Source organism: Carcharhinus amblyrhynchos, chromosome 8 (genome assembly GCF_965287045.1).
Source record: "Carcharhinus amblyrhynchos chromosome 8, sCarAmb.v2.hapA, whole genome shotgun sequence".
Taxonomy (NCBI): Eukaryota; Metazoa; Chordata; class Chondrichthyes; order Carcharhiniformes; family Carcharhinidae; genus Carcharhinus; species Carcharhinus amblyrhynchos.
The window spans coordinates 2,610,813-2,636,197 of NC_137331.1; the positions used below are offsets into that span (position 1 = coordinate 2,610,813).

General features: G+C 44.0%; 1 protein-coding gene across 1 annotated transcript in view; it reads right to left on the reverse strand.

Annotated features, from left to right (window-relative positions):
- csmd3b (CUB and Sushi multiple domains 3b) overlaps positions 1–25,385 on the reverse strand; it is a 1,478,622-nt gene that overhangs the window by 374,891 nt on the left and 1,078,346 nt on the right. The window contains exons 17-19 of the mRNA XM_080194817.1: positions 16,712–16,828; positions 5,839–6,054; positions 5,231–5,419 (exon numbers count right to left, since the gene is read on the reverse strand). Of these exons, the coding sequence (XP_080050943.1) occupies positions 5,231–5,419; positions 5,839–6,054; positions 16,712–16,828 (522 nt within the window). The remainder of the gene's footprint in view (positions 1–5,230; positions 5,420–5,838; positions 6,055–16,711; positions 16,829–25,385) is intronic.

Sequence of the window (25,385 nt, forward strand, 5' to 3'; positions counted from 1 at the left end):
ACCTCTAGATTACCATCGCTCAGCGGACACTTCTCATTAATGTGTGTGATGTTGCCACTGGAGAAAGTAACATTTTAAGCATGGATTTCAGCTTCAAGTGCTCCTGAGGCAATATATAATATGCATCGCTTGCAGAATAAAGCTCCTTTCACGCTGTCCCAAAATACATTCCAACCTCAATATGTTACTGGCGATATTTGTGTAATTACCACACCATCCACTTTGAACGATTTTCAACATGAGATTACCATTTTAACACTGAATGGCTGCTATAAACGTCAATGTGTGTCAATTTAAGTATCACAGAGTATACTTTCCAATGTACAACTGTTGACCAAAAAGGCATTAATTTCATACGATTTGATAATTCAGACCAAGGGATTGAGTGTGTGTATATTTATTGGATATAAAAGATAGCAAGAGAGTGAAATTAGAAATTTATCCCCACTTTCACAAAAAAGTAGAGTGCACATCGTCAGGCAAGTCACAGGCAAGTTAGCATTTTCCGCAATGCACATAAAGGGCAGAATCTTGTCAAGACGGCAGAGGTTTTGGCTTCCACCTGGGGAGCCAGTGAGAGCCCTGCTTGCTTCTCTCCAAGAAAGGCCTGCTGCATTTGCTGCCACTCAGGCACTTAACAAGCCAAAGGATCCTGGGGGTGGAAGTCCCAGCTGCCGAGAACTACTGGCCAGAGATCAGCAATTCTTCTGTACTCAGCAGCACCATTGCCAAATCACCCACCTGAGGCTTTGGATAGAGGGATGCAGGTGCAGTTGAGGACCACAGAATTCCTGCAATGCAGCTGTTGGCCGTTCGGCCCATCGAGTCTGCACCAACTCTCCGAAAGAGCATCTCCATTGACTTTGGCAGGAATGAAAAACTCTGCAGGAGGGAAAGCATTACCTGAACTGACCAGCACAGCACAGTGACCATTCCAGCCTTCGCAGAGGTGAGATCAGTGTCACGTGCTTTCAGTCCAGTGCTCCGGTTCAAAAGGATTCGAGGTTATGGCAAACTCGGAAATACACAGAAGGCCTAATGATGACCCATGACTTCAAGTCTGCAAAGTCAGAAGACTCACAGCCATGTTTCTTGGTTGAGGTCAAAGATCTTGGTTTCTTATTTTGGAATGCAGATAATTCTGTCAATGGCCATTGAACAAATTTGAAATTAGACGCAGGGGCCAACCTAACAGTCCAGTTAGACAAAGAATCGTGACTGAAAGACATCTGGCTTTGAATAACGGACACATCATTTTACAGGCTTAGAAGAATCCAACTTCCAGTCATCGATATGGTCTTTGCACCATGAAGGTATGGTGGAGAACAGATCGTTAAGCTGATGTATGTCATCCATAACCAACCTTATTCTCTCCTGAGCAGAGATGCCTACAGAGTCTTGGATCATCTCAAAAAAGCAAATGTTGTCAAGACAACGATTGTTAAACAAATAGAACTGTATATTCTTGATTACTCAAACAAAAAAGAATATTGTGGCTGGAGCTTCAGCTCTGAACTGTCTTCTCCCTTTTCAAAGCAGGTTTCTCCATTCTCGTTATAGCAGGAAGCCATTTGACCCATCGAGTCTGCAACGACCACAATCCCACCCAGGTCCTTTTCCCATAACCCCACATATTTATCCTGCTACTCCCCCAACACTAGGGTCAATTTAGCATGGCCAATCAACCGAAACTGCATATCTTTGGACTGTGGGAGGAAACCAGAGCACACGGAGGAAACCCACACAGGCATGGGGAGAATGTGCAAACTCTACACAGACAGTGACCCGAGGCTGGAATGAAACCCGGGTCCCTGGCGCTGTGAGGCAGCAGTGCTAACCACTGTGCCGCCCCCAGTTACTGGTCCCAGAAAACCTTCAATGGTCAGACCAGACTACTATGCAGGAGGTAATCATGAATTCTCCACTGAAAGTGATAAAAAGGAATGATCAGCATTCCGAGGAGTCTCAACTCCTGTTACCGATGATGGTATAGCAGGTCAACATTGCCAACACTCTGCAAATGCTGCAATTCCCAGATAGCGTGCCAAGGCACATGAGAAACTGTAACCTTGCAGAGGCTGTCCGTGACTACCAGTTAAAAGCAGTGATAAGCAGACCATTAAATCTTATTCTCATCAGACGATTCTCTCTCGCCCACAAAGGACATTGAAGTGACCCACACGATGACAGACAAAGTTAAGGAAGTGACAGTGGTTAGCACTGATGCCTCACAGCGCCAGGGACTCGCGTTTGATTCCCACTTGGGTCACTGTCTGTGTGGAGTTTGCACATTCTCCCCATGTCTGCATGGGTTTCCTCTGATTTCTTCCCACAGTCCAAAGATGTGTGGGTTAGGTCGATTGGCCATGTTAAAATTGCTCCTTAGTGTCAGGGGGACTAGCTATGTAAATACGTAGGGCAGTGGGGAGAGGGCCTGGGGGTAGGGGAGGCGGTGGTCGGTGCAGATGCCAAAATGGCCTCCTTCTGCAATGTAGGATTCTATGATTCGATGACAAGACAACAAACACAATGTTCATTCACCCTTCAAGAAATGAGTTAGAGAAGCCAAAACAACAACTGAACCAACCAAATACAGTTCTGCACAAAGTATTGGAACAAAAGAATGAAAAGTTACCCAGATGCCAGGTCAACATCCTGACCAACAGGAAGAACGAGTTTAAAAAAAACAGAGCCTACTACTCCTCCAAAAGAAGTGCGAATGACAGAAAAAGGGGGCCTCCAGATCACCAGACACTTTAAATTCAAAAACTTGACTGTGGGAGACTGGGTAACACACGCGTAGTAACTTAAATTATGAAGTCAACTAGTATGATGCCAATACATTGGATTGGAAGGAGTTACAGTCTCAGGCTTGGCCCATGTAGGGTTAAAGTGGGGCAGAGAACAGTAAAACCTGCACACTTATGAAACCAAACACATGACCTGCACTCAGGATCAACGTGGTGTTGGAAAGAAACCCATGGAGACTGCTCTTAACTTGTATGCTTTAGGTCAATTTGGGTAAATTGTTACAGTAGTAAATAAAGACTTACAGTTAACCTGTTCAATACAAAAGCTTCATCAAACTACCAAGATGTAGCCAGCACCCCACAACATGAGTCTTTCCTTGCGCTTGCTTCACTTATTCTTCTGGGAATAAACGGCATACATTTGGAAGTTTGTGCTGAAAGAGCCTTGGGCTGATGGAGTCTTGGTGAGTTGCTGCAGTGCATCCCGTAGGTGGTACACACATGTGCCATGATGCACCGGTGGCGGAGAGAATGAATGTTTAACGTGGTGGACCGAATGCTAATCAAGTGGGATGCTTTGTCCTGTATGATGCCAGATTCTTGACTGTTGTTAGAGCTGTGCTCATCCAGGCAAGTGGGAAGTATTCCATAACACTCCCAACTACTAACTGTGGTTAGACTCTGGGGAGTCAAAACGTGAGTTACTCACCACAGAATTCCCAGTATCTGACATGCCATTGTAGACACAGTATTTATATGGATGGACTAATTCAGTTTCTGGTCAGTGGTAACCCCCAGTAAATTGATAGTATATAATCCCATATGTCAGGCAGAGATGGTTTGCTTCTATTGTGTTCAAGATGCTCATTGCTTGACACCTGTCTGACATCAATGTTATTTTTCACTTCTTGGCCCAAGTCTGAATGGTGTCCAGGTATTGATAAACTCGGATACAGACCGCTTCAGTATCTGAGGAATCACAACTGGGGTTAATTGGAGTTTCTGATGGCTTATTAAATGGACAATTAAACTGAAAGTAAAGGATGATGGTGTGCAGTGGTCCAAAATGTTTTCCATACTGCATTTTCTTAAATAGCCTCGGGCGTTCAGTTTTCTATTATCGTACAACCATCAGTGGACATCCCTACTTCTGATCTTTTGATGGATGGAAGTTCATTGTTGAAGGTGGTTGGGCCTTGGAAACTACCCTGAGAACTCCTGCAGCAGTCTCCTGGGACCGAGATGATGGAACTCCAACGACCACAACCATCTTGCTTTTGCTAAATATGACTCCTACTTGTGGAGAATTTTCCCCCGACCCCCATTGACTTCAGCTGTAATAGGGCTCCCTGATGACACTGACAGTCAAATGCTGCCTTCATGTCAAAGGCAGGATCTTTCTTTCTTGAACTCAGCTTTTTTGCCCTGGTTTGGAATAAGGTTGTAATGAGGTCAGTAACTGAGCGGTCTGGCGGAAGACAAACTGAGCATCAGTAAATTATTGCTGACCAAGAGCCATCTGATACCTCTACAGGATCACAATGAATAAAGATCCTTTGACAAAATAACTCCTCCTTACCGTGGCAACTCCAATCATATTCATTGTATTCAGGTTAGAAATGGTAAGAGGAGAAAATTCAATGGCTAAGAAGAAATAATGAATATAAATGCATACAATCTTTTATGGGCTGGGGTTAATTGTAGTTTCTGATGGCTTATTAAATGGACAATTAAACTAAGAGTAAAGGATGACAATGTGCAGTGGTCCAGAATGTTTTCAAGCTGATTAGGTAGAATATTACTGTATGGACAGATCGGAAAATGGGTTCTTTCTTCCATGAGAAATATTTCTCTGCTTGCACTTTTATGGATCCCGGTGGAAATGATAATAGAGGCATTACTAGCCCATGGGTGACTCACTTTGACCAAATAACAATTCAGCGACTGCCAGTTGATACTCAGCTTTTCCATACTGCATTTTCTTAAAAACCAAACACCCGAGGCTATTATTATTTCAGTCCGTATATTTTAAATCAAAAATAACTAGCTTTCGTTTTTACAAACTGTGTCATTGTTTTACTGAAAAAATACTTCCCATACCATAAACCCGCCCCCCGTCTAAATGCTCTTTTTTTCACCCCCATTAGCAAAATCATTTTCTCTGAACGAGAACTTTAATTACCATGTCTCATTTTGCTCGTTCAAGCAATGGGGTTTCAAGAAGGCTAATCAATTGCTATTCAATCTGCATTCACCTGCATGACATATAGATTGCTGAGATTCAGTCAATAATTTTGGAATCCAAGTCAATCATGAAAGGGGATCTAATTCCATTCCACTCAAAGACCAATATTATCCATTGCACTGAAGCCAGTTTGAACACTGCTGTGACTAAGTGTTTCATTATCACGTGCATGCCATTAACTTCAACTCCAACAAGAACTACATGTACAAGCAAACAAAAGCAGCTGACCACGTACCCACACACCTTGGCAGAGGTGCACTCCACACACGACGGCCACCTCCAAGACATGTGATCTGGGAAGCACCTTCCAGACGGTAACCAGGAGTACAGGAAAAGGTTAGAGAATCGCCAATCCCAAAAGACGTCCCGATACGTTTGCCAAATGTTGGATTTCCTGGATCTTCACAGGGCTCCAAGTTGTATTCTGTCAAGTATCACCACATGTGTGTGTTTAGAATCATATTTTTTTAAAAATCTGAATAAAGGGAGTCAATTGTAAGTTTAAACATCAAATAAGGTATGAATTGGGCTATTGAAAACACTTGTATTTGATTAAATAATGGAAAATGCTGAAAATGTCTGACAATTGACACCTGAAATTAAGATGTGTTAAGATTTCAGGTTTGGCCTCTCATCTGAATTGGATGAATGGATCAAGCAAACTAAAGAGGGGAGAACAATTGGCAAAGATCAAGAGTTCAAATATTCAAACCACTTCCAGCATTTCCGGTTTTCATTTCTGACTTAAAATGTATTTCTCCTGTGCTAAAATTAACATTAATCACTTTCATATTCAGACTTCTTCTGTTGACTAATTAATATTTCACATCCCCATCTTCTCACCTGAAAACGTGATATTAAACCCTTCGTACGATATTGAAAAGTCTGAAATGAAGCGCAACTGAGCCTTGAAATTTCCATAGAGACCGGCATTAATTGGCGCAAGGAGTTCGGAGCCAGTCAGCCGTGCCAGAGGCTGGGTGAAGCTGCCGTTCTCCGTGATTAGGAAGTAGTCATGATGATCCTCCAAGTGGAATGTGTGAAAGGTGAACTGTACACCTAGCAGAAAAAAAATGAATAGGTTAACAAAAAAAATCACATTCCAATCTTAACGGCTTGCAGTCAGGCACCACTCATTTATCTACTTTGCTTTTATGGAACAGATGGCCATGCAAATTAGAACTCCCTCACGTGAAAATAATTCTTTCTACAATAATCCCTGTTGCACAGTCTGGCACAAACACACTGGATTTATGAAATAATTTATCAATGGATGGATGAGAATTCATAGAGAAATTCATTTGTATTAAAAACACGCAGAAACAGCCTGGGCAACACCTTATAAAAGCAAACTAAATGTGATCGCCAATATATTGGAACAGTTACTTGTAGGCAGGAGGAACACTCACAATGTGATATTTGGCACTGACGAATTGATAGGCAGATTTTGTAACAGTTGTCATACCCTGGTATCCTAAGTAGTTCCTTTCCCGAGTCATGAAAACTAAATACAAAGCATAAACTAAATACGTCTAACTTGTGTTTTTGAAAGTAGATTGACGAAGGCTGGATTTGAAGAGGTTTATCCCTTGAAAGCAGACGCAGGGACAATTGATCCTGATGATTTCTTCTTTGTTGAGATCCCCATAATTAGATAATCTGTTATCAAAAGAGTAATGTCTGTCCACTCCCTGTGGTATAGGGATCACATACATTGTCAATCTGAACCATCCTCCAGCCTGTACCTTGTTTCAGCTTTTCCACATGATTTCCACGATGTGAGTTATCCAACTCTTTGAAATGGGATACACAGATCTTCAAGACCCTGGTGTAATCACATTACAGAAACCATGGAACGTGGCTCTGGACAACCACAGAAATCTACAGGCTTTGGGGGGGCGGTGGGGGGGGGGGGGGGGGGGGGGGGTGGAGTAGAATTTCAATGCGAGTGGGCACATGTGTTTGGATGCAGTTCGGGACGTTGAACCCTGGAAAAACGCTAGTAGATCTGGAAGCCTCCTCCAACCCACCTGCGTTCAAATTGCATACAAGCTCCTCGAGAGAGGTGTGTTAACAACTTCAACATGTTAACCACGCAATTGCAGAGATATTTACATGGCTTTTGCAATTAAACTGTGGTCCACATGTTCCCTGGAATACTCCAGTAAAAGCAAGGTGAGAACGCAATGGTGAACAAGGGGCCTGAAGATATTACATGGAAATATGATCACAAGCACTGTCGCCTTACAACTGCTTCCTTGCCTGCTTGTGTGAAAGGCTTTGTTCCTTCCACTTGTATGGAAAGGTAACTTTTACAACTTTGGAGGTGGCACCTACAGCTGTGAGGCTTGTACATCTGATCTTTAGTTTGGAACTTCGGCTCCATCAGATCAGCTTGGGTGCAACTTGTGCTGTGTTACACTGGACCCGAGATGAGGACTAAGATGACCAACAGCAGCATCAGTAGGAGCAGCAGCACTAGCACCAGCAGGAACAACAACAGTTCTGCCTGCAGCTCCACAAGAGAAGGGGAATTAGCAGAGAGTAGCAGCTTTTCAGAGGCCATATAGGCACGGTGCAAGCGTCTTGGCATGTCAGGGTGCTGGAGTCTCAGGAGGTCACGTCAGTGTAGCCTGATGAAACATGCTGCCAAGTGGATTTGGTGGCCATGCTTTATCAGTAATTGCCAAAGTCAGCATCGCACATACTGAAACAGAAATTTACCAATCTAGTGTTGTGCAGTATAACTGTGTGCAAACCTGAGTTAAAATACAAATCTTTCCTCTTCTCAGCAAATGTATGTGGGTTGAGAGGTTCAGGTCTCTTCTCTGACTGTTGGCAGCCTTGGGTTTTGAAGTCCCTGAGTATTAATGGGCATGAATACCGACTGGAGGGAAAAGCGCAGGTGAGAAGTGAAAACACTTTGAGCTGTACCTTCACTTCCTTGTCCCTTTACATAATCCCTCCCACGGCCCATCCACACATCCCTGCTAGCAATGAACCAGAGACTGATGCATGTCAGCAAGTGACGAAAGGTCAAAGTTGTCAGTCATCCCACTTAAGGTAACATTCATGGAGTGCGAGCCATGAATGAAAACTGGGATGTTGTATCTGATGCTCAATTTCGGTAGCAACTCCTTCCTTGGACCAAAACATCATTGCAAAGGTCTGTAACCTCGTGCCACTCATGCTTGTGATAGACCTCGCCGATCTCTGATGAAATGTGCACAGTGAGGCTAAAATGCCTGTCAGTTGTTCATACGTCCATTGCATGATGCTCCAGGAGCGACGTTATCAACAGCTCCCACCTGGTCACGCCGAACCTTGATCATCCTGAAGCCTCAAACGCAGACTCTCCTCAGCCGTCCATTCCTCCATCCTCTATTTCTGTTCATGAATGTGTCAGTCACCAGGTGAAAATCCAACTATCTGCCTTGTTCTGGTGTATGGTCTGTGTGCGTCCTGTGACAACGTGTCCTCAAAGGAAGGGTCTCCTCTGAGGATTCATCATCATTCTCCTGGAGGACACTTGAAGCCCCACTGGGAGATTAAAGACATGAACCAGAATGACCAAGATAATCATCACATTTCAATAAGTGCTGACATCGAGTCAACTCCCCTGGAATTATCTGCTTAAATCTCTCCAATCAGATTTCCATCCTTGTCATGATTTTGAAACAGCTTTGATCAAGACTAATGGCACAGTTGTTAGTATTGCTGCCTCACGGCACCAGAGACCTGGCTTCAATCCCAGCCTTGGGTGACTACGTGAAGTTTGCATCATCTCTCCACGTTTGTGTGGGTTTCCTTTGCGACCCCCAGTTTGATTTGATTTATTATCATCACATGTAATAGCACACAGTGATAAGTATTGTTTCTTGCACACTACACAATCAAAGCACATCATTCACAGAGAAGGAAAGGAGCGCGTGCAGAATGTAGTGTTACAGTCATAGCAAGGGTGCAGAGAAAGATCAACTCAATGCAAGATAGGTCCATTCAAAAGTCTAACAGCAGCAGGGAAGAAGCTGTTCTTGAGTCGGTTGGTACGTAACCTCAGACTTTTGTATCTTTTTCCTGACAGAAGAAGGTGGAAGCGAGAATGTCCAGATGTGTGGGGTCCTTAATTATGCTGGTTGTTGCTTTGCTGAGGCAGCGGGAAGTGTCGACAGAGTCAATGGATGGGAGGCTGGTTTGAGTGATGGATTCCATTCATAACCCTCGGTATTCTTTTGCGGTCTTGGGCAGAACAGGAGCCACACCAAGTTGTCATGCAATCAGAAGTAATGCCTCCTATGGGGCATCTATAAAAGCTGACGGGACTTAAGAACATAAGAACATAAGAAATAGGAGCAGGAGTAGGCCATCTAGCCCTTCGAGCCTGCCCCGCCATTCAATAAGATCATGGCTGATCTGTCGTGGCTCAGTTCCACATTCCCGCCCTCTCCCCATAACCCTTAATCCCCTCTCTTATCAAGAACCCATCAACCCGCGTCTTAAAAATATTTAGCGAGGCAGCCTCCACCACTTCAACGGGCAGAGAATTCCAGAGATTCACCACCCTTGGAGTGAAGAAGTTCCTCCTCAACTCCGTTCTAAACCGCCCCCCCTTTATCTTGAGGCTGTGCCCCCTAGTCCTACTGTCTTTTTTGAGCGGGAAGAGACATGCCAAATTTCCTTAGTCTTCTGAGAAAGTAGAGGCGATAGTGATTTTTCTTAACTATAGTGTTGGTATGGAGGGACCAGGGCAGGTTTTTTTTGTGATCTAGACACAAAAACCTGAAGTTTTCTACCATTTCTACTTTGTCCCCACTGACGGAGACTCCCACACTCCAAAGATGTGCGGGTTAGATTGAATGGCCATAATAAATTGCCTCTTAGTGTCAGAGGAATTAGCAGAGTAAATATGTGGGGGTTATGGGGATAGGCCCTGGGTGGGATTATTGTCAGTGCAGGCTCAATGGGCCAAATGGCCTCCTTCTGCACTGTAGGGATTTGATGAAAGTCACAAATCTGACTGTGATTAAGGTGAACCTTCCCTCCCCATCCTTCCGAACTTGTATTCAGCTTTTCGTGCAGTTGCCGAGACCATATTCCTTCACCCATTCTCCACTGTCAACAAGCTGTGTGGATCTGCTCCCATCTGGTTTGATGTTTATCCATCTAATCAGAATCAGAGAATCGCTTGCTATGGCATTTCATCCTGCTCTCACACTATTACCTCTGATGTGCCCCAAGGATCTATCCTTGGCCCCCCTCCTTTTTTTTTATATATGCTGTCCTTGAGCAACATCATCCAAAAACATAACTAGTTTTCATATGTCTGCTGATGACATCCATTCCTTACAGAAACCAGGTGAAAAATTCCTCAGCCTGTGAAATGTCTCTCAAAATTGAACTTGTACAAAGGGTAACAAGATAATGTCACATAGAAGTAGCATTTTAATTGCCAGTGGTCTGAATATACTAACCAGTCAAAAACAAGCATTAACAATTCTGATAAAAATTTGGGGATAAAGTCATTTGCATTCATAGAATGCTGACAATTCAGAAAGAGGCCATTCAGCCCACTGGGTCTGCACCAACTCTCCAAAAGAGCATCTTGCTCTCCCCTCCTCCCTATCCCTATAAACCAATGGTTTACCAGGGTTAATCCACCTAACCTACATAACTTTGGACACTGAGGACAATTTAGCATGGTCAATCCACTTAACCTGCACATCACTAATTGAACATGTGAGTTAGAAATGAACAGCATGGAATCTTAATTACAAAGTACTCCCTGACATAGCTCTTCAAATGTGTCACAAGTCAGAAAAGTAACACAGGAAATTGTAGACTTTATAAATAAAGGCACAAAGTACAACAACAAAGAAGCTATTCTAAGCCTTTGCAAATCACTGATTGAACCTCAGCTGGAACGTGTGTTCAACTTTGGCCATATTGTACGAAGGATGTCAAGAAGATGGAAAGGACATTGAGAATATTTACAGTTAAGGGATTTCAGTTATGTTTGAGAAGAGAGAAGTTGTGACTGTTTTCCTGAGACCCAGAAAGTTCGGAGGGCATTTGAGAGAGATACTCAAAATGATGAAGGTTTTAAACAAGTAAATGAAGAGAAACAATTTCCACTGGCAGGAATATTGGTTGTCATTATGTGGAGATGCCGGCGTTGGACTGGTGTAAACACAGTAAGGAGTCTCACAACACCAGGTTTATTTGGTAGTAAACGCCACTGGCTTTTGGGGTTTGCCCCTTCGTCAGGCGAGTGGGAGTTCTGATCACAAACAGAGCAGAAAAGGCACACACAGTTTACAGAATACTGATTAGAATGTGAGTCTTTCCAGCTGATCAAGTCTTAAAGGTACAGACAGCGTGAGTGGAGACAGCATTTAGCATAGGTTAAAGAGATGTGTATTGTCTCCAGAGAGGACAGTATGTGAGATTTTGCAAGCCCAGGCAAGTTATGGGGGTTACAGATAGTGCGACATGAACCCAAGATCCCGGTTGAGGCCGTCCTCATGTGTGCGGAACTTAGCTATCAGTTTCTGCTCAGTGACTCTGCGCTGTCGTATGTCGTGAAGGCCGCCTTGGAGAACATTTACCCGAAGATCAGAGACCAAATACTGGTAACCAGAGGACACGTTTAAGATGATCGGCAAAAGAATGAAAGGGGAGATGAGAACTTCATTGTTTAAGTCCAGGTCTGGAATACACTGCCTGAAGGATGATGAAAGCAGATTCAATAGTAATATGAAAGGAGTATTAAATATTATCTTGAAAAGCGAACACTTGCAGAACTATGGCGAAAAGATCATGGGAGTTGGAATAATTGGATCACTCTTTCAAAGAACGAACACAGGCACAATGAGCTAATTATTCTTCAGGGCATTTTGAAACGATGATTCTCAATGGTATTGTTAAAATAAAGACTGTATAACACAATAACAGTGAATTGTTTTCCTTATGTTGTGCAGTGTGATAAGTGTACATGTTTCTTGTATTCAACTGCACATTTGCCTGCTGTCTGTTGTTAATACATCCTGCTGCTAACTACTTTACTCAATGAATGAGTCATGCTGTTGGATGGCTGCATAATCAACTCAGATGCTACAGATGTACAGAAGGCCCATTATCATTATCTGTGACTAACTTTGATGAGCCTGTATCACTGTGAGGGATCCCTAGCACTATAGTTGCTACACTCTTTAGACTACGTCAGCTGTTCAGGTCTACACAGAGGCACAGAGCTACTGTTGACATTGGCTCCTGCTACCTGAACCATGCAACTCCATAGTCAGCACTGATCCGTTTATGGTCAATTCTGAATACAATGTGTGAGGATAAATGTCCACCTAAAAGGTTTTAGATTTCCTCCATGTTTGCTTGTGACATTTCTCGAAGCAAGTGGGAACTTGACTGTTGCTGAACTCACCAGCCTAGGTGCTGAGTGATGTTACCGTGTTCAGGAAGAGAGTCAGCAATGCAGATAATTGCATCTCCATGACTTTACGACTTGGAATGCATAGCTGTTACTAGGGGGCATAACTATAAGGTTCATGGTGGGAGATGTAGGAGGGATGTCCAAGGTAGATTCTTCACTCAGAGAGTGGTTGGGGAGTGGAATGCACTGCCGGCTGTGATAGTGGAGTCGGACACTTGAGGAACTTTCAAGCGGTTACTGGATAGGCACATGGAGTACACCAGAATGACAGGGAGTGGGATCGCTTGATCTTGGATTCAGACATAGCTCAACACAACATGGAGGCCAAAGGGCCTGTACTGTGCTGTACTGTTCTATGTTCTACACATGTTGCGTCTTCTCAAAACACTTGGACTCCCAAGCCCTTGCCCTATTTACACCCTCTTCCCCCAATCAGAACTCTATGTGTTCCCTTCAAAACCAATGGCTAAGTCCACCACGACACAGGCCACGATAGTTCACAGGGTTCTCAAATGTAAAAAAATGCTAGCCAAGTGAAAAGCAAAAATAAAAGCAAGATACTGCGGATGCTAGAATCTGAAACAAAATCAGAAAACACTGGAAAACCTCAGCAGCTCTGACAGTGGGGAGAGAATCAAGCGAATATTTAGTGTCCTGATGAACCTTCATCAAAGCTAACAACAAAGAGGATCAGCAGAGATTTATACTATAAGGGTGGGGAGGGGGCATGGGTGGGTGAGACAAAGGGAAGGTAAATGAGGATACAGAAGGCTGAGAAGGTGCTAAAAAATATCCATTGAGCCAACAGAATATGTGAATGGACACTGAGTTCAACAACTTCAGAGCATGAATTCTCTCCTCTACCTTCACCCCATTTCCATTTGCTTTATTTCATTTTTTAAAAAATCTATTCATCCATTTCATCATCCTTCATTCTCACCTCGATGTTTCCACTTTCCATTCCGCTCTCCTTCTTACCCCCACTCCCTTTCAGGGCAACTGCCATCATCCCCAAGCAATCCTTTAATCATCTCCACCTCTGTTCTGCCATTCACACATTATGATTCCATTATAGTCTTCCTCACTGTCCATCACACCACCAGTTTTGGTACCATCCGCAAACTTCCTGCGTCAAATTGTTACTTTTGTGTTTTGTGATTTTTAAACTGTTAAATTTACCGTATTTTAAACTGTCCTTCCCATTTCCCCTGCCACTTACAGTGTGGCCTTCAGGCTTTTCAAATTGGTGTCAGAGGTAAAGAAAAATAATTTATGTCTAGAGAGAGATGGTTTGTTGATGGTGTGACTGATGTGTGCTGATGGCCCACAGTTGGTTTAGAACTGGTGTGCTAAATCACTGCACTGCCTCCGATTAATTTGAATATGCCCACATTAACCTGGTCTACAGGCCTCCCCGGAAAATAATTCTGTGGCTGTGGGTGACCTTACCATATCAATCCCCCTCCTTCTATTTGCTTCTCCTCTGTCTTCTCCTCCTTCTCTGATTATCTCCACTCATTATCTCCAGCTTCCTGGAAGTCAAGTCCTCTCTGCTGCTCAATGCTGTACAAGTACAGCATTCTGGAAAGCCCTGGAGGAAGCGGGGGAAGGGGGGAATGGGGGCGGTGGTGGTGTAGAAAGTGGGGTGCATGCTGAAGAGTGCTCAGCTCTAACCAATCTGACCAAGCCCTTGAAACGCATCTTGATTCCTTAATCGTATGACTGCTCTTGTGCTTGTGTGGCACTGTTGTAAATTTCATTGGTAAAAGGTCTCCTCAAAAGATATAATCAAACATATCATCAGGGGATGACGCGATCCAAGGAGCCATCCCACTGACCCTGCATCAAAGAACAAACATTTGTGGGAGACCCAACTGGTGCAGGATAAACTTCTTGCCCAACTGACCGGGTATGTCGCACAAACATGTCTGATGATCTTTGACTTGTTACATACCAGTTGGGAGAGTGGGAGTGGAAATGAGATCTCCTGGCTGACCGGAGGGACACTGCTTGTCACACAAGTGCAATATGTCTCTCTATGGACTGGTGGGAAATCAGCCAAGGCTCCAAACCTGAGCTCACCCGAAGTGACCTCGTGAGTGACAATGTGAGCCTACGTACTGAAGATTGTGTTTGGGTTAAATCTAAGTCCACAGGATCCTGCTGACTTTCTGACATGGCAAAAGTTTCAGCTGTTTTAAGTTTCCCCCTGCACATAAGCTCATCTACCTTGACAGGTTAAAACTCCCTTCCCAATCTAGGCTTGGACCAATCAGTAGACAACCAGCACCCACTGAGTTAACTTTTGAACTATCTGCCCAGGAAAAAACATAGAGTGAACTGGAATCCCACAGAGGATTATTTGAAAAGATGCAAGTCCAAATTCTTTCAGAAATAATAAGGCCAGCTATGTTTGGAAATGAGCTCAATGTTTAAGCAGGGATAATTCTGCATCTCTATCATGATCCAAATCAGATACCTTCAGATTTGATGATGGTTCTGATTTATTTTTGAGCTGGACTGGAGTCACTTTCCAGTTCTACTTTACACCTCCTGTCTCCCCAACGCCACCCCGCCAAAGCCCAAAACATTTATTTTACTTTTTTCATGGGTTGCGGGCATTGCTAGCTCAGTTATTGCCCACCTTGAATTGCCCTTGAGAAGTTAGTGGACAGCCACCTTCTTGAAATGCTGCAGCCCATGTGGTGTAAGTACACCCACAGTGCTCTTAGGAAGGGAGTTCCAGGGTTTTTGCACAGTGACAGTGAAGAAACAGCAACATTGTTTTAAGTCAAGATGCTGTTTTGCTTCAAAGGAGCACGCATTTGATGATCTTCCCATCTGCTGACCTTGATCTTCTCGGGGTATAGATCACAGGTTTGGAAGGTGCTGTTGAAAGAGCCTTGTTGAGTTGCTACAGTGCATCTTGTGCATGTCACACATTGATGTCATTGTGCATTGGTGGTGGAGTGAGTGAAGGTTAAGGTGGTGGATGGTGTGCCAGTTCCTGTTCCAGTTCCAATGTCAAGCTTACTGAGTGTTATTGGAGCTGCACCTGGTTTATCCTTTGTAGATGGTAAAAAGGCTTGAGGAAGCTAGGAAATGAGTTACTGTTGTAAAATTCCCAACCTCTGACCTACTCTTGTAGCCACAGTATTTATATTTGTTCAGGATATTGATAAAGGGAGGTACAGAGATGTCAAGGGAAGGTGGTTGTGTTCTCTCTTGTTGGAGATGTTCATTATCTGCATTTGTGGTGTGTGAATATGACTTGCCAATTATCAGCTGCAGTCTGAATGTTTTCCAACATTTACTTCACAGAGACACAGACTGCTTTGGTATCTGAGGACTCAGAATGGTACTGACAATTGTGCAATTATCAACGAACATCCCCTTCTTACCATACGATGGAGAAAAGGTCGTTGCTGAAGCTGAAGATGGATGTGTCTAGATACTGAGAATCTCCTGCAGTGATATCTGGAACTGAGATGATTGAGGTCCAACAACCTCAACCATCTTCCTTTGTGCCACGTACAACTCCAACTAATGAGGAGGTTTTTCTCTCTCCGATTCCCATTGGCTTCAGTTTTGTTTGGGCTCCTTGAAGTCACATTTGGTCAACGGTAACCTTAATGTCAAAGGCCATCACTTTCACCCCACCTCTTGAGTTCAGCTGTTTTGTCCCTGTTTAGAACAAGGCTGCAATGAGGTCAGAAGCTGAATGGGCCTGGCAGAATGCAAACTGAACAGTGTTGAGCAACTTCTTGCTAAGTGTCACTTGATAACACTATTGACACCCCTTCTATCACTTTGGTGATGAGTGTAGATGATGAGCTGGTAATTGACCAGATTATATTTGTCTTGCTTCTTGTGGATTAACATACCTAAGCAAGTTTCCACATTGCTGGGTCGATGCCAGTCTTGTAGTTGTATTGGAAAAGCTTGGCTAAGGGCCTGGCTAATTCTGGAGTACGACTATTGAGTACTATTAATCTGGATTAAGCAAAAGTCAATTCATCCAATAATTTTACCAGACCATTATTATTTTCATTGCCTACGATTAACATATACACTTCCTGCACTCTCCTCACTGAAACTAATGTGTTGCTGATTGATTTAATGTCATACTTGCAGATCACAGTTGACTTGTTTAATCTCAAATAATTGTCATTTTCAGCTTCCTTTCAACTCAAAATTGGCTGCATGACTGGAATATGATTAAACAGATTCTAGATAGGAACAAGTGAAATCCTTGTGTACACAGTTCATTACCTTTACCATGGGAAACCTCCACAGTCCAAGTACAATTTAATGAATTTGGATAAAAGTCAGGGTAACCAGGTGATAAAATAGTACCAGTGGGTCCTCTGATATCTCCACCGCATAGTGCTACAAAGGAAAAAAAAAGAAAATCAGGATTTAAGCAGAAAATTAAAGTTCTGTGGATGTTTGCAATAAGATGCAAAGAAAAATGCTTACATTCTATATAACATCAAATGCTATCTAAATTATCACTGAATTTCTATTGATCTTGTTATTTCTTGTCATGACCATGTTACCCATTTACAATTCTCATATTTTTCCATGGATAACCTGCCACAATGAGTCAAACCTGATTACCACAATACTCAAATTCCCAGATTTTCTTCTTTTCTGCAAAATCGATGTCATGTGAGCAGCTCAAGCCTTCCTGAGCACTGATTACGCATCGAAATTACACCCAGGAAACTGGTTTGGGAATTACTGTAAATTGTGCTATTCTCGACAGGTGTCTCTCCAGAGTAGACCGTGTTCCAGGATATTTCAAGTTCACGAATGTGACAAGCAGAAGAGGGAAAATGCAAACCACCCTTTGATTCAGGCTGTTTGGTGTATGCGTAATTAAAGATGGTGCAATGTAAGGATAGTCAGCCATTTACTGATACGTTTGGTCCTCAATGGCCAGCTGTGGGTGGACAGCTTGTAACAGAGTAAGAAAATCCTCAGTGGAACTCTTCAAAAATTCTGTCATCATTTATACAGAAAAACAATGTGCTGCTGTGTGCTCGTCCACTCCATATTTAATGACTCTTGCAGTGTGCAATAGATGGTATGAAATAGATCGAACAACAACAGGAAACGCTGGAAATACTCACAGATGAAACAGCATCTGTGGACAGCAATACACTTAACATTTCAGGTCACAATGACTCTTCATCAGAATTAGGAGAAGTTAGAAATATAGTGAGCTTTAGTGTGACTGGAAGGGGGAGGGAGTGAAAGAACAAAAGGGAACATCTGGTAGGGTGGGTAGCAGGAGAATTAAATGCCAAAAAGGCAAGGAAAGTGTGATGGATTTAGTATAATAATAAAAGCTGTGTCCACATCAAATATGAATAGTTACATCAAATGTAAACAAGACGGAACTAAAACAAACAAGTGAAAAATCAAACCAGCAAAAACATCTATGATCAAAAATTGATGCGCTTATCATTGAGTCGAGATGGTTTTAGAATGCTGAGTCAAAAGGCAAGGTATTCCTCCAGCTTGTGTTGACTTTTTTTTTGTTGGACAATTCAGGTCAGGGATAGAAAAATGGGAGTGAGTACAAGGTGGAGCAGTGTCATGGGAAGTGACAGGAAGGTCAGGGTTCTATTGGTCGACTGAACTTGCCACAAAGCTGCCACCCAGTCCACAATATTTTACTTTTGCAAAATATGTCTGTCTTGTTTCCACGTCACATTGCTCCCTCAAACGAAAGGAATGCTCAATAATAATACATTAGAAGCAATGTTCCCCTTAAAACTCCTTTGTGGTTTGAAGCCTGTTCCTTGTATCTCAGGGTCACGTTAACATTCTTGTACAGCCATGCGTGTGCACATCTTAAAGGAGCAACTGCTTGTGTGTGACTGGTTTACCTCAGATTTTTGGAACTCAGAATCATAAAATCTCTACAATGCCAAAGGAGGCTATTTGGCCCAATCGAGCCTGCCTGACAACAATCCCACCAAGGCCCCATCCCCGTATAACCCCACACATTTACCCTGCAAATTCTCCTGACACTGAAGGGCAATTTGGCATGGCCAATCAACCTACCCCGCACATTTTTGGCCTGTGGGAAGAAACCAACGCAAACACAGGGAGAACATGCAATCTTCATAAACACTGACCCGAGGCTGGAACTGAACCTGGGTCCCTGGCACTGTGAGGCAGCAGTGCTAACCACTGTGCCAACGTTTTTGCATTTGCCACGTGTCTGCTGATTTCAACACATTGTGATCTCCTGAAATCTACTGCTATCCTCCTCACTGTTTACTACTATTCCAGGTTTGTGTCCTCTGCCAACTTTGAACTTGTGCCTCTTAAACTCAGTCGAGGTCTTTAATAAATATTAAAGCAAAACAGTAGCTCAAATACCATGAGGAAAAGCATTGTCTACCTGCCCCCAGTCTGAAAAACATCTACTGACTGCTGTACATTTCGGTGGAAATAATTGGGTAGCTATCCATCAGAATAATTCTGAAAGTGCTAGTGTATGTTTAAAATATCTCACCATGTTTTGATTTACTTTCTACTATCTTAGAAATGTTCCTAATATGAATGATTATCCTCACTGTGATAATCCATCAGTGAGATTCACTCCACATGGAATCTTCTCAACCGTCAACGTCAATAGTTTCAACCATTGGAATTCTTTTATTCTGTGATTTTTCTTTTAGGTGAACATAAGGACATAAGAAATAGGAGCAGGAGTAGGCCATCTAGCCCTTCGAGCCTGCCCCGCCATTCAATAAGATCATGGCTGATCTGTCGTGGCTCAGTTCCACTTTCCTGCTTTCTCCCCATAACCCTTAATCCCCTCTCTTATCAAAAACCCATCAACCCGCGTCTTAAAAATATTTAGTGAGGCAGCCTCCACCACTTCAACGGGCAGAGAATTCCAGAGATTCACCACCCTTTGAGTGAAGAAATTCTTCCTCAACTCCGTTCTAAACCGCCGGAGTTGAGGAAGTTCTTCTTCACTCAAAGGGTGGTGAATGCTTGATTTAAAACAAAGAAATAAGTGACGTCCAGGATTTTGGTGCCAACTTGGGGTGGGGCTGGAGTCAACTGAGCACGGGTAGCTTGTTAATGAAGAGATCCAGGTAAGGCTACTGAAGAGAGGCCAACTTGAACCTTCCATTAGTCCCATAGGCTCCTGGACCATAGAGGAATGGCAGATGCCTGGAACAGGCTTTTATATATCCCTAAAATTGGCTCCAATTGTATATTATGCTCTTATCATATATTAAGTTGATCTTTCTCTCCAATCCATCTGTAACTGCAACATTATACTCCTTTCCTTCTCGCCATCTATTCTATAAATGGTATGTTTTGTCTGTACAGAGCACAAAAAACAATACTTTTCACTGTTTCCTGATCCATGTGACAATAATAAATCAATTTCCAAGGGGTTGGGGGTTGTGGGTGGGAGGCAGCACTCCAGGATCACTTTGGCCCTGAAGCCAGCCTACATACCAGTATTCAGCCATGGCTGTTGGTTACCACATGGAGCATTTTCCTCTCCACTCGGTGGCCCGCAGCTATGACCATTTATTTTCTTCAGTTTTGTCAAAATTGCTCAGAGGGCTCCTTCAGATGGAGATGGGACGGAATGGCAGGGGGCAGGAACTTCACTACCGGGGGCCCTTCAGTATTCAGAACCTGTCCACTGTTCACAATTAGATGGCGAGAGTAACCTCTGACCATTAATTGACCATTGCTTCCAGGATTCCGATGGCTGACTGCTGTCAACATAGCGCAGGAATTGGGACCTGAATCCGATCTCAACTTCAGGATACCGACTCCCAATGGAAAGTCCTGCTCAATCAGGAGCAAAGAAATCAGTAGCAGGACAAATACTCTAAAGTAACACAATGGGCCCAATTTTACCAATCAGAGGCTAAGGGCTGGATCTGGACGTAAAATGGATCCAAGCCCAGAATCCCCGTTACAGCGCGCCCATACGCTTTTTGCCGGCTCCAGTACTGTCCGCGCTGAGGGCGGGGCTTAGCGCCGCCGGAACGATCGGGGCTCTGAACTGCGTATGTGCGGTTCGAAAAACATCTAAAACAGCGCCCCTGGGCACCAAAGATAAAACCAACAGAGAGAAACCAGGTGGTGGAGATTCTCCCAAGTCCATCCTCCCCCACCCCTCTCCCCAAGACAGAGATCCATCTGAGCCCGCACCCCCTCCGGCAGACGCCAGCGGAAGGTGCTGCAGGCTGTCCAACGAGTGCAGTAAGAAGTCTCACAACAGTTGTGAGACTCCTTACTGTGTTCACCCCAGTCCAACGCCGGCATCTCCACATCGAATGCAGGTCAGAAGGATGGTGGAGGGAGAGCAGCAATCCAGGTAGGTTGGGGGTGTGCTCTGCTGGGGTGGGGGGAGGGGGGGGTGGGCCTGCCTCCCGGGAGGGGGAGTGGGCGAGGGTCTGACCATGGTGGGGGGGGGGGGATGGGGAGGTGGGCTGCCTCCCAGGTGGTTTGACCGTGGGGGTGGACGGGTGGGCGAGGGTCTGACCATGGTGGGGGGGATGGGGAGGTGGGCTGCCTCCCAGGTGGGGGGTGGAGTCAGCCGGGGTGGTTAGTGGGGGGGGTGTCCGAGGAGGATGGGCTTTGGAGGTTCCCCTGCAGAATAGGAATCCGCTTCAGATTTTTATTCTGCAGGCTGATAGCAGCGCGGATCTACAACGGATCCGTAGACAGTAAAGTGGGATGTGGCGATAGAGTTGGGCGTGCGGTTCATTAAATCGATTTAAATACATGCTAATGCATTTAAATCATCGGGCTGCCTGATTGGGGTGCGGATTGGACCCGCGCCCAAATCGGGTGTCGGTAAAGGTGCGATCTGCTCTGTTTCGGATGCAGATCGCATTACAGGCCCAACGCCCGACTTCACCGTGATTTCGTGCCCAAAAACAGGTGTGAATTTTTGGTAAAATCAGGCCTTTTTTTTAGTTATTGATGCTTTCATTATAATCAGATTCAGGTGATTATCAGTGAAACATCCTGTTGGCTATCGCTTCTTCTTCTTAAAAGTGAAAATGTCAGCAGATTTGTTCAAGGAACATCATAATACTGCGCTTTAAAATTCTAAATGGACAGTCAGAAAATGAGAACATGAAGTGGCATTTATTGTAGAATGGGTGATGGAAAGCTGAAATCCCTTACTTAAAGAAAATGCAGAATAGGTTGTGAACTCTTAATCATTTATTCAACATTATTATGCCTCAGGTAGCCAGAAGACATTCAAGAACTGTAATTAATGAATGAACCAGAGGGAACTATTTTCATTAGTGCCCTCAATCAACTTCCTGAACCTACTGTATTATGCAAAGCATGGCTTGGGGATTGCAGAAAGCAAAGTAAGACTTCATTTTATGTCAAAATGACAGAGTTTTTTAATTAGTTTCCTCTCTGAAACAAGGCATGCTCACATGTACCTTCTCAGCCATCTGTTACACTTCAGAATTTCAATCTAATTTTTTTTTTCAGATTAAATTTTGAGCAAGAAATAAGTTGTGCGAAACTTTCCCTTGCCCACTCAAGGAAAGGGAGAAGGTTAAATGTGACTTTTCTGAGAGTGCAAACATTCCAATTCACTCATAACAGAGAGTTATTTTTCAATGGACAAAACTTCAGCGAGATCCACAAAATGCAAAACAGAGTGCAAATGAAGAAATGCATTGACTATGCTTTATCTTTACAGAGGGTGGATATGGATACAAGCAACAGTGGCTCGGTCAGTGAATCACCAGGCAAATGATAATTGGCTTAGCCAAGCAGATGTGATCATCTACAAAGACAAGCGCTCAGACTGCCCTTTATCCGCATGTTACTTTTCCCTTGAAAAGCTGCTGCCTTCCTCAGTTTGAAGAGTTGGTAAACAGAATAAAGTGGGCCCCAAATTTCACATTTTCTTCCAAGTCAGATGTTCTGATATTTTCCATTTTTTTTGTATTATCTGCTGACTGCATTGGAAGCGGATTATTTGTTTGTTACTTTCAGCAGCAATACATCCTGCTGCAGGCATCAGACTTTCATCAACTCTGCTTTTCTCCCCCAACATCTTTCCACTTGGCAAACATCGAAGACCCCTTCTGGAGTTTAACTTTTGCCTCAGATTGAACTTACTGCACACATCCTCAGGCTTTCTGAGGCATTGCAGGTTGGATTCACACAAGATACATGCCTCTTGGTATAACAAACATCTGATCCTCCGATTTACTTCAGAATCAGTCTCACTATGTCCTGGCAGATGTAAATCAGTGTCCAGGATCACCGATAGTACAACATTGAAGGGTTTTAGACATCGGACTCCAGAACAACAAAGCTGTTTCTCAATCTGTGGACCCAGAAGGGATTAAAGGCGCCAAACCCAACAAAAGCAGCTAGTACCATGCTGATGAACTCAGCTGACTAGACACATATCCAGGCAGAACTCATACGTCGAGAGAAGGACACACACTGAAATAGTCAAACATTCCCGGGACACGATGGTTGCTGTGCTGCTGGGATCAGGATGAGAGAAGGAATGCATAAACTATTGCTTCTCGAAGATTGGTCGCCACAACGAGGCAGAGATGGGATAGATAGGGTCGCTACTTTTTTAGTTAATTACCTTTTAGGAATCAGTGGACTCAGGCTGAATGAAAGGATCAAATAGATTATGTGTGGCCAATGGAGAACTGGTTGGTTTCGGCTAAATGGCTTTTTGTCATTCTTTATTTTCCCTGCACTCGGTACAAACTGAACCATGACAAAGATATTTTAACCAACACAAAGAGCAGATCTCGTTATCAGCAACACAATGTCTGCAACATCTGGGGCTGGATTTTATACTCCCCTGCCAGTGGGTTTGAAGGCGAGAGACAAGCAAGGCCCAGTGGGCTTTGTACCTACTGCCAACCTGTTCACTCCTACCCTCAGAACTTTGAGTGTTGGGTGGTGACGTCAGGTGGCCTGCCAGACAAAGGGTCGATTAATGCTCCTGTCAGGATTGAACAATAACAGGAAAGGACCATCCCAAGTCTGACAGGCCTATTGGAGCCCCCTTCCACCTCCCTCCCCCCTGCCCGGCCCTCCACCTTCGCAATTCCACCACCAAATCTATTACATACACCCGGTTCTCCAATCGCACATGGGCTCTCGTACCTCAGACCCACTCCCCTCAGCACCCTCAGGGCCAGCAGCAGTCACTGCTCCTAGCAACGCGGGCAGTACTGGAGAGCTTCTAGCCTCTGCCAATTGCCATTAAATAGCTGCAGAGTAACTAACCGTTCTGCTGGTAGGCAGGAAGGCTGGCAGGGATCACAGCACCTTGTAAAATTCATCCTTGATTCTGACTGAATAATAGAGGACTATTCCTAAGATGCTTTGGAAGATACAACCTTTCCAAATGTGTGTGGCAGACATACCTGTTGGAAACATCTGGAGGACACTGACAAAAGTATGACGCAATATGAAATTCCAGGGATGGTTTATCACCATATTAGAACATAGAACATTACAGCGCAGTACAGGCCCTTCGGCCCTCGATGTTGCGCCGACCAGTGGAACCAATCTAATGGCCCTCTAACCTAAACTATTCCAATGTTATCCATATGCCCATCCACTGACCATTTGAACGCCCTTAAAGTTGGCGAGTTCACAACTGCTGCAGGCAGGGCATTCCACAACCTTGCTACCCTCTGAGTAAAGAACCTACCTCTGACATCCGTCCTATAATTACCACCCCTTAATTTAAAGCTATGTCCCCTTGCGTCAGCCATCTCCATCTGAGGTAAAAGGCTCTCACTGTCCACCCTATCCAATGCATTGATCATCTTGTATGCCTCAATCAGGTCACCTCGTAACCTTCTTCTCTCCGATGAAAATAACCTCCAGTCCCTCAGCCTTTCCTCAGAAGACCTTCCCACCATACCAGGCAACATCCTGATAAACCTCCTCTGCACCCTTTCCAACGCCTCCACATCTTTCTTATAATGCGGCGACCAGAACTGTACGCAATACTCCAAGTGTGGCCGCACCAGAGTTTTGTACGGTTGTAACATGACCTCACGGCTCTGAAATTCAATCCCTCTACCAATAAAAGCCAACACGCCGTACACCTTCTTAACAACATTATCAATCTGGGTGCCAACTTTCAGGGAGCTATGCACATGAACCCCGAGATCTCTCTGCTCATCAACACTACTAAGAGTCCTTCCATTAGCCCTATATTCTGTACTCCTGTTATTCTTACCAAAGTGAATCACCTCACATTTTTCCATATTAAACTCCATCTGCCACCTCTCGGCCCAGCTCTGCAGCTTATCTATGTCCCTCTTCAAACTGTAACATCCATCCTCACTGTCTACAACTCCTCCGACCTTGGTGTCATCAGCAAATTTACTCACCCGTCCTTCTACACCCTCATCTAGGTCATTTATGAAAATGACAAACAGCAGTGGCCCCAAAACAGATCCTTGAGGTACACCACTTGTAACTGCACTCCAGGTTGAATATTTCCCATCAACCACCACCCTCTGTCTTCTATCAGCTAGCCAATTCCTGATCCAAACTGCTAAGTCACCGTCAATCCCATGCATCTGCATTTTCTGCAATAGCCTACCATGGGGAACCTTATCAAACACTTTGCTAAAATCCATATACACCACGTCAACTGCCTTACCCTTATCCACCTCTTTGGTCACCTTTTCAAAAAACTCGATAAGGTTTGTGAGGCACGACCTACCCTTCACAAAACCGTGTTGACTATCTCTAATCAATTTATTTCCCTCTAGATGATTATAAATCCTCTCCCTTATAATTCTTTCCAAAATTTTGCCCACAACAGAAGCAAGGCTCACTGGTCTATAATTCCCAGGATGGTCTCGACTCCCCTTCTCGAACAAGGGGACAACATTTACTGTCCTCCAGTCTT